Raw genomic sequence first — 16,253 nt, forward strand, 5'->3', positions numbered from 1 at the left:
ATTAAGAAAATACAGGGAACATTATTATTTTAGAAAAAGAATGATTGCATGTTTCTTACTTTTCAGATAGAACTACTTATTTCTTCAGGAAATACCATGTGTTTCACTAAATACCTTTTTTTTTTTTTTTTTTTTGGTACCAGAGAGTGAATTCAAGAGTGTTTAATCACTGAGCTACATCCTCAGCTCTTTCTTTTGTATTTTATTTAGAGACAGAGTCTCACTGAGTTGTGGGTCAAAAGGCTACTTTTATTGTCTTCAAAACTTGTAGGCAAGTCTTTCTCTCTTAACTTTAGTTTTTTCATCTATTCCATGGTGATGATAATACTGTTTTCAGTATTATTCAGAGAGTTAAATTAGATGAAGGGTCTTAAGTGCCTGCCATATATCAGGAGTGTGTGAATTATATTATTAGAGCCACACCAAGTTGCTGAGGCTGGCTTTGAACTCTCAATTCTCCTGTCTCAGCCTCCTGTGCCACTGGGATTACAGGTGTGCACTGCACCTGGCTACATACCTTTTTTATGTCATCTTTGTACTTCATCACAAAACATTACCCTTGCTACTTTCCTCATAGCAAACTCCATAAGATGCATGCTAGATGCTTTTTTTTCTCCTTGAAGCTGAATTGTTAACCATGCTGAAGCCATTTGAGGGGTTAAATAATTTAGTTGTGTTAGTTTTCTATTGATAACATTATAAATATAATATCATAAATTAACTTTGATTGGGCAAAGGGGAGGGAGGGTAGGGAGGGTGCATGGGGGCAGGAAAGATAGTGGAGTGAGATGGTCATCATTACCCTAGATACATGTATGACTGCACATATGGTGTGACGCTACATTATGTACAACCATAGAAATGTAAAGTTGTGCTGCAGTTGTGTACAATGAATCAAAATGCATTCTGCTGTCATATATACCTAATTAAAATAAATAAATTGATTAATTTAAAAAAAGAAGGCTGATGATGCTCTGATCCTTGATGCAAGGGCTGGGTAATTAGGTGTTTTCAGCTTATGAAAATTCATTATGTTTGAGTCTATATGTTTGTAATTCTTCAATTAAAATGAAAAACAAACAAAATTAGCAGCTTAAAATAGCACCTATTTATTTTCTCTGGGTTCTGTAAGTCAGAGTGTAGCTCAGCTGGTTCCTCTGCTCAGAATTTCTCAAGATGTTAGTAGGCCTGTGTTCTTTTCTGGAAGCTCTGAAGGATGGACTGCTTCCAATTTTAGTTCCTGTGGTTGTCGGATTGTGGTGCACATTTCCTTGCTGGCTGTTGGCCATGGTGGTCTCCCCCCTACCCCCCAACCCCATGTTGCCCAAGTCTTCGTGATTTCTATGTGGCTTCTCTAGCAACAGTACATTGAGTCTCTTTCATATTTGACATTTTTTTTCTCATTACCTTCTGTTATAGCTCTCAGTCAGAGCTCTCTGCTTTTAATGGCTCATGAGATTGAATTGGTCTCACCTAGATAATTCATTACACTATCTGTTTTAAGGTTTGTAATCTGTTTCAGGTTTCAGGGACTTAGGCATATTTTGGGGTGGCTATATTATAAAAGTCCTTAGTTTATCAATCTTGAGCTGGATACCTGGGTTCAAACTCTGACTCTGCCACTTCCTATTAGCATCACTTTTGGTAAGTGACTTTTCCTCTCTCCCTGTGCTGCATACTTTCATTTGCAAAATATGTGAATGATTGCCCTTTACCTTAGGTTTTTTATGATGACAGTGAAGGACAACAACAGACTCAGAGGACATATAGTCTCTTAATGAAGTATAGGATAAAATTGAATGCACACAGCTCTGCAAGGCAAGCTCAGCAGCATTTTCCATTTGAGGAACAAGCTTTCGTGGACTTCCAGTCCATAAAGTGCCCCACTGATGATACTTCCTTATTGAAGTAAGGGTATCTTAGGACCTATAAGAAACCCCTTCCCAGCCTGACAAAGGTTATTAATGCCTTTCCATCTTCTCTTCACCCTTCTAAATATTCTGGCTACTCGCCTACCTCCAGGAGCAATAATAACCCCAGTAAATTCCTGAATACCCTCTACAAGGGTGAATTGAAGATTATTTTTCAAGATGCACCACTTTCCTAGTTCCTCTAGACTGTAGACACGTTTGAAGTTTTAGTATCATTCTACATATCTTTCTGAATATTTCATGTTGTATGTTGCTAAGTCAAACATTTATTATGTGTACTCATAATTATTCTTATGATTGTCTTATTAGATTGGGAACTTGGGAGGGAAGATTCAATCTTATCCAAATTTTTATTCTAGTAATAGTGTCTGGCAATTTGATTATTTTTTTTAAATAACTGAATAAAATAATTTTAGACTTACAATTTGCTAATGAGCCACATTTTTTATTTCATTTTTCCCCCTCAAGTATTTCCTAGGTGTCTGAAGATTTTATATATATATATATATATATATACACACACATATATATGTATATATATATATAATATTCAACATTTTATCATATATTAATAAACTATTGTATTACACTTGCTGAGCCTTATGCCAAGATAAAGAAAATTTCAGTAAAACAGTGAATAATTTCAGTAATAGCTTTTTAGCATTCTTATCAGCTATAAATTTTATAAAATTATAAAAATTTGTGAAATCAACTTATTTTTTCCATATTCAGTATAAAAAATGGGGTTGGGAGGGAGAGCAAGGGAGATTACCTCTAGATAGAGAATAGGGGTGGGAGGGAAATGCAGGGAGAAGGGGAATAACATGGATGGTGAAAAGACACCCTCATCATTATACAAAATACATGTATGAAGATGTGAATTTGTTGTCAACATTCCTTATATACAATCAGAGATATGACAAATTGTGGTATAAAGGTGTACTAAGAATTATAATGCAAAATAAATAAATAAATAAATAAAAACATAGCTTTTGAACATGGTGATTGTCCATGCCCTTTTTTAAAATCTAGAGATGGGGCAGAGAGATACAGAATATATGCATATGTTCTAGGAAATAAGAAATTTGGAAATAAATTATTTCCCTTAATTATTCTTATGAAGTACATGGCAAAAAGAGCATGGATAATGAGGAATATAATTTCCCCAATTTTTTTTTTAAGAACTTAACTGGGTTAAATGTCACCCAGAGTTTGCCTGTCTCTTTCACTTTTTCTCTCTTTCTCCTGCTCCTATCTTCATCTCAGTTTCTTTCTCCATCTCTGTCTCCTTCTTCATCTCCCTCTCCCTTCTTTCTCCTTCTCCCCTTGCTCCAGGAAAAAAAGCTCTCCCATCTGAATTCTAAGATTTATTATCATGAAGAACATTGTGAAGAAGGAAATGGGCACGAGTTATAAGCCACTTTCCTGCCTCTGCACCTTGTCTCTGTGTCTCCTTTATTACTCCTTATAATAAATCTTGCCATATACATGCATTGTGCATCCTTTGTAATAACAAGTGTAGTGATGCCTTACAAGGAATTTTACAACCAGTGATTAATAGCTACTCCATTATATTTTTGCTTTATAACACATCTGGGCATTTTGTATGGGAAAACAAACCTCCCTTATTAGAATAGAACATTTTCTTTCTGATTGCAATGCCTTTGCAAAGGATCAATCTCAGATAAAATCTCAGTGATAAAACCTCCAAAGTTTTTCCCTTATGCATTTTACAGGTATATTTGTACAATGTGAGTAAGTGAGTGAAGGCTATAGGTCTTGAAAATCTTAAAGGTAAATTGTAAATCCAGATTCCAGCAAAGATTTGTACAATAAGAAGAGAGCATAGGGAGCCCAGGAACTCTGGAATTAATAATCTACTCAAAGCTCCAAGAGTTTTCTCTCCTTTTGCCTTGTGACCTCCAGTGAGCCTTACTTTTCTCATCTAAAAATTGAAAATTAATGGATGATGAAAAGAGTGACTGAACTATGATGTAAGGCCCATAGTGCCAGGTACATAATAAATGTTTAATAATTGTTATAATAATACCATTATTAAATGAGATGAACCAGTTAAATTTCTCTTGGTATAGTAATCTCCATCAAATGCAAATAGAATTTGTAGAATAAAATAGCATTACCTGTTTTCTTTGTTCAGGAGATTTGGATCCAATATAGAGATTAGAAGTCTCTTTTATATAAGATAGTTAGAAAAGGAGGAACTAAAAAATGTACCTTAAAGTAAAGTACAGTTCTGGGCATGTTGGTATACACCTGTAAACCCAGCTACTAAAGAGGCTGAGGACAGAAGATCATTAGGCTTGAGGCCAGCCTATGCAACTTATTAGCAAGGCCATCTCAAAATAAAAAGGGCTGAGGATGTAGCTCAGTAGTAAAGTGCCTGCTTATATGCGTGGAGCACTGGGTTCAATCCCTAGTACTGGGGGGTGGGAGAGAGCACAGAGCAGAAGAATGATTTTTGCAGTAAAATTTTGGACTATATTAAACAGAATTCACATTAAAAATATACATCATAAATATGAAAAATGAAAACTTAGTAGTGTATGCTTTGGAATAAAGTTCATTACTCAGCCACATATGAATGTGAGTTAGGTTTACATTCACAACAATAAACAGAAAACTCTTATTTAAAAATATCTTGATTAGATTTTATTTGCCTTATAACAAGAAATCTAGAGGTAGGCAATTGATAAGGTCTTGATAAGATTGAATAAGATTAGGACCAGGATTTCTGCTGTTTATTTTGGTCTTTCTCTCAGATTTTTTCTGTTATAGTACCAGATGGCTGCTGTAGCTTCAGATATCATGTTCAGGTTTTCAGTAGGGAGAGAAAGGAAGAAGTACCTATTCTCTTTCTCTCATTTATCAATAAAAATAACAACTTTTGAGATCTGGGAGATTTGCACTTAGGTCTCATTGGTCAGAACCGTGTCATATGACTTACCTTTTTCATAGAAAATCTGGAAGAATAGTAGCTCTTCTGGGGATGGATATACTGTTGTTATGAATATAACCATAATTATTATAATAAGGAGAAAGGTGTGGGGAATAGATGAACCTACCGTGTAGGTTCTGCCACACCAGGTATTATGAAGAGGTATTACCCACATTTTTTTCTTCATCTGCATCTCTTTGATTATAGCAGAAAACAAACATTAGGACTCGGGAGGCCTAAGTTACTAATTTGAAGTCAGAGTTATCAGTCAGTTGTATGGTGAATCAGACAATTATTCTTTTTGACACATTTTTCAATATTTATTGTTGGAGTATCCTCTAAAAGACCATTGGGAGATAGTGGTACCTTTGAGAGGTGGGGCCTTGTTGAAGAAAGTTAGGTCACTGGGGGGACATGTCCTTGAGGGGGATATTGGGAACCTAGCCACTTTTCTCTCTCTGCTTCTTCAGTTCATAAGGTGAGCAGTTTTGCTCTATCATAGACTCCCACCATGCTATAGCGTACTATCAGATGCTCAGAATGACAGGGCCAAGTGACCATATACTGAAATCTCTGAAACCATAAACCAAAATAAATATTTTTTCCTTATAAGTTATTTATCCTGGGTATTTCATTACAGTGATGCAAAGCACCTCAGCTAACTTAACATAGCAACAAAATAAAATACATTTGCAAGTATATCATCAAATAATAGGAATTGGCAAATCTTGAAAAATTTTTAGTAAGCAAGGTTTGGTAAAATGGAGTCTCTTTATATTACATCACCTCTGAAATATCATTGATATTGAATTTATTGGTGTGCTATCTTTATCATTTTTTGCGAGTAAGCATATTTGTAAAGACGTTTATAAAGTTGCTGTTTGTGTTAGATTTTTAGCTTACCTTTTAAAATAAGAGAATGTATTTTACCACCATGATTGAGTAGGAATTGTTGTAATTTACTACTCTAAATAACATTTAATTAAGAAAGATAATTTTGAAAGCTAATATTATGTTTTAGATACAGAGTAGAATCCATAGTCTACTTGCACATTTTAATCTTTTGCAAATGATAAATATGATAAGGAGGAAAAAAGCATACTCAATACCTACATGATAGTTGAAATATATACTTATTAATGTAAATCCTCTTTGACAAAATTAGTTGGCTGTAACCACCTCAGCTAATACTTACTGAAGATTAAAAATGTGGGCAGGGATGGGGATTTTAAAAGAATTGCAGGCATACATCATTTTATCATAGTTCATCGATAATGGTATTTTTAGCACATTGAAGATTTGTGGGAATCCTGCATTGAGCAAATCTAGCTATACCATTTTCCAACATGTGTTCACTTCATTTTTCTGTGTCACATTTTAGATATTCTCATAGTATTTCAAACTTTTTCATCATTATTGCATGTTTTATGATGATTGTTGAGACCTTTGATATTTCATCATTATTGCATGTTTTATGATGATTGTTGAGACCTTTGATATTACTATTGTAATTGTTTGAGACACCATGAAATGTGCCAGTATAAGATGGCAAACTTAAGTGTATGTTCTGACTGCTCTACCGGCCATTCCCCTATTTCTTTCATTTTATTTAGACTTCTGTATTGTCTGAGACACAAAAAATATTGAAATTAGACCAATTTGTAATCCTACAGTGGTCTCTAAACTGATTTAAACTGAAATTTGTGTGACTCTTACAGTGAATGAAAGAGTCACACATCTTTCAGTTTAAATCAGAAGCTAGAAATTATTAGATTTAGTGATGAAGGTGTTTCAAAAGCCAAGACAGACCCAAAGCTAGGTCTCTTCTGCAAAACAGTAGCCAAAGGAAAAGTTCTTGAAGGAAATTAAAAGTGCTTCTCCATTGAACACAGAAATTATAATAAAGTGGTAATGGAGAAAGTTTTAGTGAACAGTACTGCCACAATATTCCCTAAAGCTAAAACCTAATTCAGCGCAAAGCCCTAAATCTTTTCAGTTCTGTGAAGACCGAGAGAGGGAAGGAAACTACAGAAGAAATCTTTGAAACTAGCATAGGTTGGTTCATAAGAGGCCATCTCCATATAATAAAAGTGCAAAATGAAGTAGCAAGTGCTAACGTAGATACTGTGAAAAATCATCCAGAATATTTAGCTCAGATAGTTGATGAAGGTAAGGTTACATCCAACCACAGATTTTCAAGGCAAACAAAATAGCCTTCTCTTGGAAGAAAATGCCATCTAGGATTTTCAGAGCTAGAAAGCAGAAGTCAATGCTCCACTTAAAGCTTCAAAGGACAGGCTGAGACTCTTATTAGGGGCTCATGCAGCTGGTGGCTTTATGTTAAAGCTTATGCTCATTTACCATTCTGAAAATCCTAGAGCCTTTATGAATTAGTTATGCCAAATCTACTTTGTGTTCTGTAAATGGAACAACAGAGCCTGGACAATAGCACATCTGTTTCTGATATGATTTACTGACCTTGGGAACAACTGCTCAGAAAAGAAAAAATCATTTTAAAATACTAATACTTATGGATAGCACAGTACAGGTGTGTACCACCACACCATGGTCACCCTAGAGCTGTTATGGAGATGTACATGAGACTGTTTTCATGCCTGCTAACACAACATTCATTCTCCAGTCCATAGATCAAAGAAATTTCAACTTTCGAGTCTTATTATTTAAGAAATATATTTTGTAAGGCTGTAGCTGACATGGATAGTGATTCCTCTAATGGAACTGGGTAAAGTAAATTGAAAACTTTCTAGAAAGGATTGTTCATTTTAGATACCATTGAGAGCATTTGTGTAATGAGGTCAAACTATGAACATTTTGGGGGTGGGGCACCTGGCCACTGAGCCACATCCCCATCCCTGTATTGTATTTTATTTAGACACAGTCTCACTGAGTTGCTTAGCTCCTCACTGTTGCTGAGGCTGGCTTTGAATTCATGATTCCCCTGCTTCAGCCCCCTGAGCTGTTGGGATTACAGGTGTGCACCACCGCACCTGGCCAAGCTATAAATATTAACAGGAGTTTGGAAGAAGCTAATTTTCACCCTTATGGGTGACTGTGAGGGATTCAAGACTTCAGTGGAGGGCTGTGAATGTGGTGAAATAGAAAGAGAACTAGAAGCAGAGTCTGAAGATGTGACTAAGTTGCTGCAACCTCATTATAGAACTTAGAGTTGCTTTGTATGGATGAGCAAAGACTGGTTTCTTGAAATGGAATCTTCTCCTTGTGAAGATGCTCTGAGCGTTGCTGAAGGGACAAGAAAAGATTTAGAATACATAAACAGTGTTAAAACAGTGGCAGGATTTGAGAGGATTAACTACAGTTTTGAAAAAAAGTTCTACTGTAGGTAAAATGCTGCTAAACAACATCACTTGTTAAAATTTTTTCATGAAAGAATTGGTGGCTATCAAAGACAAGGGGGAAGTGAGATGAGTCAGAGAAGGGATCCCTAAATTTTGTCTAAATGTACCTCTAACCAAATTTTGATTACAGACTTAAAGATATTTAGCTAAAGACAGAAGATCTGAACTGATATAGAGCTGCTGCCCAAGAAACAGAATTTGCAATTCAACACTAGTGGAATAACAGACTACAAATTTGCATTCTAGTTGCCATACAAAATTACCTGCTCTATGAAGAACCAAAAAATTAGGGGAGAAAAATAATTTTCTCTTTGGGAGTGCTTAGTTGGGATAGACAAAAGACAGATTAACAAGAGAAAAACAGAGGCTTTTTAATTTGTACAGTGTATTTTCCACATGAATGGGAGGTACCCAGGGAATGAGTAAATCTCAGATTTGGCTTAGAAATCTGTTTATATTGCATCTCTAACTAAAAACAGTAAATTTTTAGAGAATACAGAAAATGAAGGAAAAGAAATTTGAATTTTCATGCATGCTAATTGCAGGAAGGCAAATAAATGAAAATTTATTATATTGATTTCTCTGGTGACTTCTCCAGGCTGATTGGTGTCTAAAGTTGTCTTTACTTGTTGAAAAGGGAAGACTGACATTTTTGTAAATTTATGTCCTGCTTTTAGGCCAGTGGGGGAATGCAGAAAGCTGTTCTTGTATTGCTCCTTCTGAGTTGTCTTCAACTCAGAGTAAATAATTCTTATGTCAAAAAGACATGTTTTAGGGTGGCATATTCTACTCTTCTACAATAGAAACACATTTTCAGGAGAAAAGAAAATTTGCTGCAACCAACCTTGAAATGAACCAGATAGTGAAACTAGCAGACAGGATTTTAAAGTGCGTATTGTAACTGTCTTCCACAAAGCACAGCAAAAATTCTTTCAGTGAATAAAAAGACAGGAAAAATCAGCAGGGAAATGGAAAGGCAAAAAACAACATTATGGGTAGTCTAGAATTAATATAGACAAATCTGAAATTTAAAAGCTACTGGATGGATTTAGAGGAAAAAAGTGACTGAATTAAAAATAGATCAATAGACATTTATCCATTTGTGAAAAGTAAAGAAAATATTGAAGAGATAAAAAGCAACAGGGCTTCAAGGACTTATTAGATTATATGAAGCAATCTAACATAATTGAAATCATAGAAGGAAAGCAGAGGAAGGATGGGAAATAAAAATAATCTGAAGAAATAGTGGGAGAGAATTTATAAATTCAATGAAAGATTAAAATTTGAAGAGCAAATCTTGAATAGAGCAGGGAAAAACAACACATTATGTATAGATAATTGATTAATGATGATTAATTAATTAATATGATTAATGGCTGATTTCTAGTTAGAAAATCATGGAGAACAGAGGAGAGTGAAAAAAAAAAACGTAAAAGTACTAATAGAAACTGTCATCTAGAATTCTTTATTCAGTGAAAACATCCTTCAAGAATGAGGGTAAAATATATTTTCAGATTAAAAAAAAAAAGAATTCAAGACCCCTGAGAGAACTTGTAATTGCAAACCCGTTCATTGAAATAGTGACATTTAAGAGGATATAGGTTAAAAAAAAAATTCTACTCTTTTATCTCTGAATTTGTTTACAAAACAGGTTGTACATGAAAATTGCATTATTATCTTGTAGGATTCATTGCTCATGTATTGGTAATACAGATATCAGCTGTAACAGAATAACTTGGGGTAGGACCTAAACCTATAAGATTCAGAGTTTCCGCATTTTACATGAAGTGGCACATTACTAACTGCAAATGGATTGTGAAAAGGTGTGGATATCTCTTGTATCCTCTAGAGCAACAATTTAAACTAATTTTCCTGCTAAAAGTTCAGCAGGAATATTAAAATACCTTTCTAAAAGTATTCAAACAATCCAAAAAGCAGGAGAAACAATAACAAAAACAAAAATCAAACAAACTGAAGAAGTTAAGAATGTGCCATCTCAAAATATGCTGAATTGGTATATTGATTATTTCAAGCTGAAATTACTTGAGAAACTGTAAGTTCCATTTGGCATCTCTTTTCCTACATGCAGCAAGCCATAAATATTCTTTGGGGAGAGAAATCTTTGTGCCAAGGCAGGAAAATAGCTTTTTATCACCAGACATTGGTATGTTAGTCAACTTTCTGCTTCTGGGACAAAATACCTGAGATTATCAACTTATTACAAAGAAAGCTTTATTTTGGCTCCTGGTTTCAGAGATTTTAGTCAATGGTCAATTGGCCTCTGTGCTTTTGGGCCTCTGGTGATGTAGCACATAGTGACAGGGAACATGTGGTAGAGCAAAGCTGCTCACCTTATGGTGCTAAGGTTGCAAAGAGAGAAGGGAAGGGGCTGGGAATCCCAAATGCCCTTTCAATGGAATGCCCTCAATGGCCTAATTTCCTTCCACTAAGCTCCACTTACTAAAGATTCCACCACCTCCAAATAGCACCACAAGCTAGTGACCAAGCCTTAGCATATGGGTTTTGGGGAGATATTTAAGATCTGTGATTGGGACCGTAATGAAGCCAAATAAATAATTTTATTGAGTTAACCCTTATTTTACACTAGATTTTACATCCCTTTCATAAATCACTTAGTGACATTCTGGAATTTACTATTTGTAGTTCAGAGATAAGTCTTTTCTTCCTTTGCAAATTATTGTTGTCTAGAAATAATAAAAACATTGATTTGGACATTTTCTTTGGACTTCACTCTGTTGTAAAATTCCCATGTAATGTGCTTTTTTCTTGCTAATTAGCTCTTGTTTTAATTCAGTTCCTAAATCCAGCCAAAGAGCCCACATAAGAACTAAAGAGTGATAGAAGGGAATTCTCACTCCCTACAAAAAAAAAAAAAAAGCTAACGCTGTGCTATCTAAGATATTTACTTTAACTCTGAATACAGAGAGACTGAAAATAAACGGACAGCAAAAGTAATCATCAATAAGAAAACTGATGTGACTATAATATCACATAGGATAGATTTTATGACAAGAAGATAAAGAGGGTATTAGGTTTTAAATATTTACCTTTCATTAGTTTTGTTCTGAGTGTACACAAAAATTTCTTGGATCAGAGATTTTTTTTGTTTACCAGACAGCACATAGCAGGTGGTTCCCTGTGACCCAGTTCTTAATGGTGGGGGTGATGCAGTGAAAGTGGGGTCTGCTGTCCTACATGCACAGAGTTGTATTACAGGCAAGAATGAAGAAAAAATAAATTTTCTGCACTTTTTATAAAGGGGAAAGAGGCAATGTCTACCCTTCCCCTTCTAGGAGAATCTTATTATAAATGTCTTACTCTAACCCTTTGGAATGTACACTAATTTCTATATGAAAAAGACCAGCCCATTGTCCAGTTTTACCTTTTCTCATCCCTTTTTGAGATGTAATCATATATTTCCAGGGGTTAGCCACTTGGAATTTTCATTACATATACAGTGGCAAATTAATTCTTAGTGTTTGATTCCAGAATCCCAAATTTCAGTAAAATTTGCCTTGACACCTCTAATTGTGCAATACAGGTTCTTTTCTATAGTGCTACAATAGGAGCATTTCATTATGAAAGTGAGTCAATTTTTTAGGAAGATTTAATAGTCAAATTTGTGTATGCCACATAACAACTTCAAAATACACGAAAGAAAAATAATCATAAAAGGCAGAAATGAAATTCTATAATCATAAACTGTTTTTAAGACCCTTCAGCAATTGATATAGCAAATAGACTTTTAAAAATCAACAAAAGTATAAGAGATTCTACTATGTATTTAAGAATGTTGTATATTTCTCTTGGGAATGACTGCCAGAAATGAAAAAAATACCTGTTTTCTTTGTTCTTAGCAGCCTTAGAATTTAATATTAAGAAAAAAAGTATTCTCTATTAGTCTGACAGGGAAACTGTGGTACTTGTAATGATTTGCAATTCATGAATCATCTCCGGATCGGACATTTTGCATATGCTTTTCATTTGATTTTTCTTTTGTGTAAGATGCATTAATGATTTGGGTTGTCTTTGGTATTATGTTTTTTGTTTATTTATAATATCTTATATTGCAAGTATTTTCTATTTGTCATTAATTTTTAAATCATCTTATGTGTTTTACCTTATAGAAGCTAAAATGTTTGTGTAGTCAAATCTATTTTTTTATGTTTATTTATTTATTTTTTATTTTATACCAGTTATTTTTTGTGAACCTACTTGTGAGTTGTAATACCCATAGAGCATTATCTCAGTAAGATACTAACCCTGTAAAAGTCAAGGTAGTGTCCAGGTAGTCAGACATTGAGATGGGCCACATAAAATAAGTTCTGTTATGTTCATGTGACTTACACTGTCATTATGACATTGTCCTGTTCTTGTGCAACTTAAATTTATCTTTTCTTTTGCTTCTTAGATCATTCACAATTTTGTGAGGCGGATCCAGACCAAAATCAAAGATCTTCTACAGCAGATGGAAGAAGGGCTGAAGACAGCTGATCCTCATGATTGCTCTGCTTATACTGGTTGGACAGGTGAGAATATGGAGTAGAAGCAATTAATATTTTTTTCTTATATTATGAGATGTGAGACTTGGCTTTGAAATTTTCTTTTAAAGTGGTAAAGTTTTATACTCTTGAAGTCTTAAACTATGTCTTCATTGAGAGATTCTTTGGAATTTTATTTCTAAAGAAATATCTTCTGCCTGAAGTTTGACTTTTAATGTATATAGTATGTGATATTTTTACATTTAGTTAACCTAATATGTAGCTGTGAAATGTGTAATAAAAGTAAACTTGCATAAGGGGTCAGGTGTATTTTGTTTTGCTTGGTTTGTTATCATTCTTGCTTTAGGCTTTGTGATAGGTTGTGATTGAATGATTTCTCTGGTCTGTTTCATAAATCATTTACCCTTACTGCCTGAACTCAATTTGACTCATTTGTACATGTAAAGATTTTTATTTAAATTTTAATAATAATGGTTAAACAGGCAACCAGTAATATACTTCACTTTTTAAAAAATATAATTTCAAAATTAACTTGCTTTAACTAATCTTTATATTTTTATTGTTTTTACCAGGTAGCCAGAACATTATAACAGCTATTTGGGGTATATAAAGGAAATAAGACAGACCTTGTTCTTAGGGATTAGACTAAAGGCTGATTAAATTGCTAATGACAGTTTTTATAACCTTCTTGTTAAATTGTTGTAGTTGAATTTCCAATTAGCATAGACACAGGTATATATGTTAGAGCTACCGTGAACCCAAAACCTATTTTTACAATGCATAGCCAAACATGGCAGCCTTGATAATTATGTACTTATATTTATTTCAGTGATGTTTTATTTATTATTTGCCTTTGATAAGTACAACAATTATATGGTGACATTAAAATTTATGTTTCAGACTTGTAAACCCAGATAGATATAGACCAAGTTCAATTACAGTGCGGAAAAAAAAAAAAAAAAAAAATATATATATATATATATATATATATATATCCTAAATGTAAAATTAGATATTTGTGGTTAACCAGAAGAAAAATACAAAGAATATTTTGAGAAGAAAACTATATTCAGGAAAGAACAATAACATAGCTGTTAATAGCATAGGTTTCCCTTAAAAAGTCTTTTACTTACAGCATTTCTTCTTGCTTTTGACAAATATTTTTAACTCAATAGTTAGGTTCCAAACCGACTATGCATAGAGTCATTCAGAAAGCTATATAATAAACTAAGAGGACAACTGCAGTAGGAACTCTGGGAATCTGTATTTCTAAAGAATCCTTATCTATTGCCATCTTTTGGAATCATGGTAGAACCACTGTGGAGGTATTTGGTTTCAGTGATATAAAATAGTACTTAGGGCTTTAGGGTTTAGGAAAAAGTATGGAAGGTACCTTTCCATCTTTTCTCTTAAAACCATACAAGAGGAATGAATAAAGTATTCATCACTTATTCCCTTTTGCAAAACTTTGAGACAGACCAAAAAAATTCATTCAAATAATTTTGGATAAAAAACAAACAACATATAGAATGAGTGTGGAAAGCCGTGCACGACATAGCAGGAAAGGAAAGCCACAGGGCCCAGGAGTCTCAAAATCCTGCTTTTCTCATTCTCCATATTCAACAAGGAGTAATTCCCAGAAGGAGTGGGCCACACCCTCAACAGGAACATTTGTGGGCACATCTGAGTGCAAAGTGAGTAGGCAATGCTGGGCGAGCAGAGAAGAAGAGGCATGGCAAGTGTACAAGGAAAGAGTACAGACCTTCAAAAAGGGGGTAGCGTCCTTGGTGGCACCAGCTAATGGCTTAAGGCAGGAAGGAAACAGCAATGACTGACACCCTCCTGAAACAGGAAAAGATATGGGAATCAATGGAAATCTGGCCACCAGAAGTCATCACTATTAAAGAAAGAAACTGTTGTTTATTACTTAGCAAGAAGAGGATGCCCTTGAGAAAAAGCAAAAACAACTATGAAAGCTACCCTAACCATTTTTTTTTTTTTGGCTAGGGAATCTTCCTGTCAATAATTGCTCTAGAAATATTAAATATATTCACACTTAAGAAAAAATTTGTTATAAGGGAAAAAAAGGACTCTCAGAATGTCATAAAAGGAATTCTGAAAAAGGAAACATAAGGAAATGCCACTGCAATGTGAAGAAAAATTGGCAATACTTTGAACATGAATTTTGTAAAACTTTTTAAAGTAGTAAGTTCACAAAGCAGAAATAAAGGCATTTGGAGAAGAGAGGGCCAGAAAACAAGAGCCTATGATAAAGAATTGACAGAACCAAGAAAATAATTGAAAAGGTAAGAATTGACCCACAAAAGTCATTTAAGAAAACTGAAGTACAAGAAGCTGAAGTAACACTAAGATGACACCATGGAATTGTCAGCAGCACCATGAAAAGCCAAGTATCTTTCTTGTCTAGAAAAGTTTCAATACATACTTTCTGAATAAATACATTGCTAAATCAAACCATTAAGGGGGAAAAAAGCAAAGAAAAAGAAACAAAAATCAACTAAGGAGAAACTCCTGGTTTTCAGTCCGGAATGTACAGAGTTGCTACTCCATCCTAACAAGGGAAAAGCTGAACAAACTGAAACATCACCTCTTCTTAGATCTATCAGAGAAGTTAGGTCACAAGGTGAATTGCTTTACCAAAAGTTGGGAGACAGGTGGATGCAGAGAATTAGAACTAACAGGAGCTATTGCCAGTTACTGCCAACACACAAGGTTAGAACAAATTTAATTATGGATTGTGTTAGTCAACTTTTCATCACTGATAAAATACTTGAGAAAATCAGCTTAAAGGAGGAAAGATTTATTTTGGCTTATGGTTTCAAATGTTTCAATTCATGGTCATTTGTCTCTGTTGTTTCTGAGCCTGTGGTGAAGCAGAACATCACTGGAGTAGGGAAGAGTCTGTGGCAGAGCAAAGCTATTTACCTCATGGTATCCTGGAAGCAGAAAAAGTGGGGAAGAGGCCATGGACAAAATAGATCCTTCTGGAACCTGCCCTAAGTGGCCTTCTTCTTTCAACTTGGCCCCACCTCCTAAAAATGCCATCATCCATGAACTCATTAATGGATTTATCCATTGATGAGGTCAGAGCCCTCATGGTCTAATTACCTTCCAAAAACATTGCTGCATTGGGGACCACACCTTCCACATATGAGCCAAACCATAAAATAGATCTAATTGACCTCTATTCATAATTCATGAATTGAGGCAGCCTGCATTCTACAAAATAGATGGAGAGCTCCCTCCTGGCAGTGGCAGAACAATGGGTTTTGTAAGGTCGGAACCAGGAAACAAGAATAGTACAAAGATGATTGGTTAAGATCAAGTTACTTCAGCTTATTATTATTTTGTAAGGGTTAAAGCAGAAGAGACTTCCTTATTATACTGACACAAGTAGACTGAAATCTGTTTTGGGGAAAAACTGGTCTTTTGGAGGTCTTTCTAC

The 16,253-nt window shown here is 34.5% G+C and overlaps 1 protein-coding gene across 5 annotated transcripts in view; it reads left to right on the forward strand.

The window, feature by feature from the left end:
* The window catches only part of Lancl2 (LanC like glutathione S-transferase 2), a 103,095-nt gene that overhangs the window by 13,852 nt on the left and 72,990 nt on the right, over positions 1–16,253 (forward strand). For all 5 annotated transcript variants that reach the window (XM_058584797.1, XM_046460370.2, XM_046460394.2 and 2 more), the window contains exon 2: positions 12,697–12,814. In XM_058584797.1, the coding sequence (XP_058440780.1) occupies positions 12,697–12,814 (118 nt within the window). The remainder of the gene's footprint in view (positions 1–12,696; positions 12,815–16,253) is intronic.

The sequence above is a fragment of the Marmota monax genome, unplaced genomic scaffold (genome assembly GCF_021218885.2).
Source record: "Marmota monax isolate L192 unplaced genomic scaffold, Marmota_monax_Labrador192_F-V1.1 WCK01_AAM20220418_F8-fsc00219, whole genome shotgun sequence".
Classification (NCBI taxonomy): Eukaryota; Metazoa; Chordata; class Mammalia; order Rodentia; family Sciuridae; genus Marmota; species Marmota monax.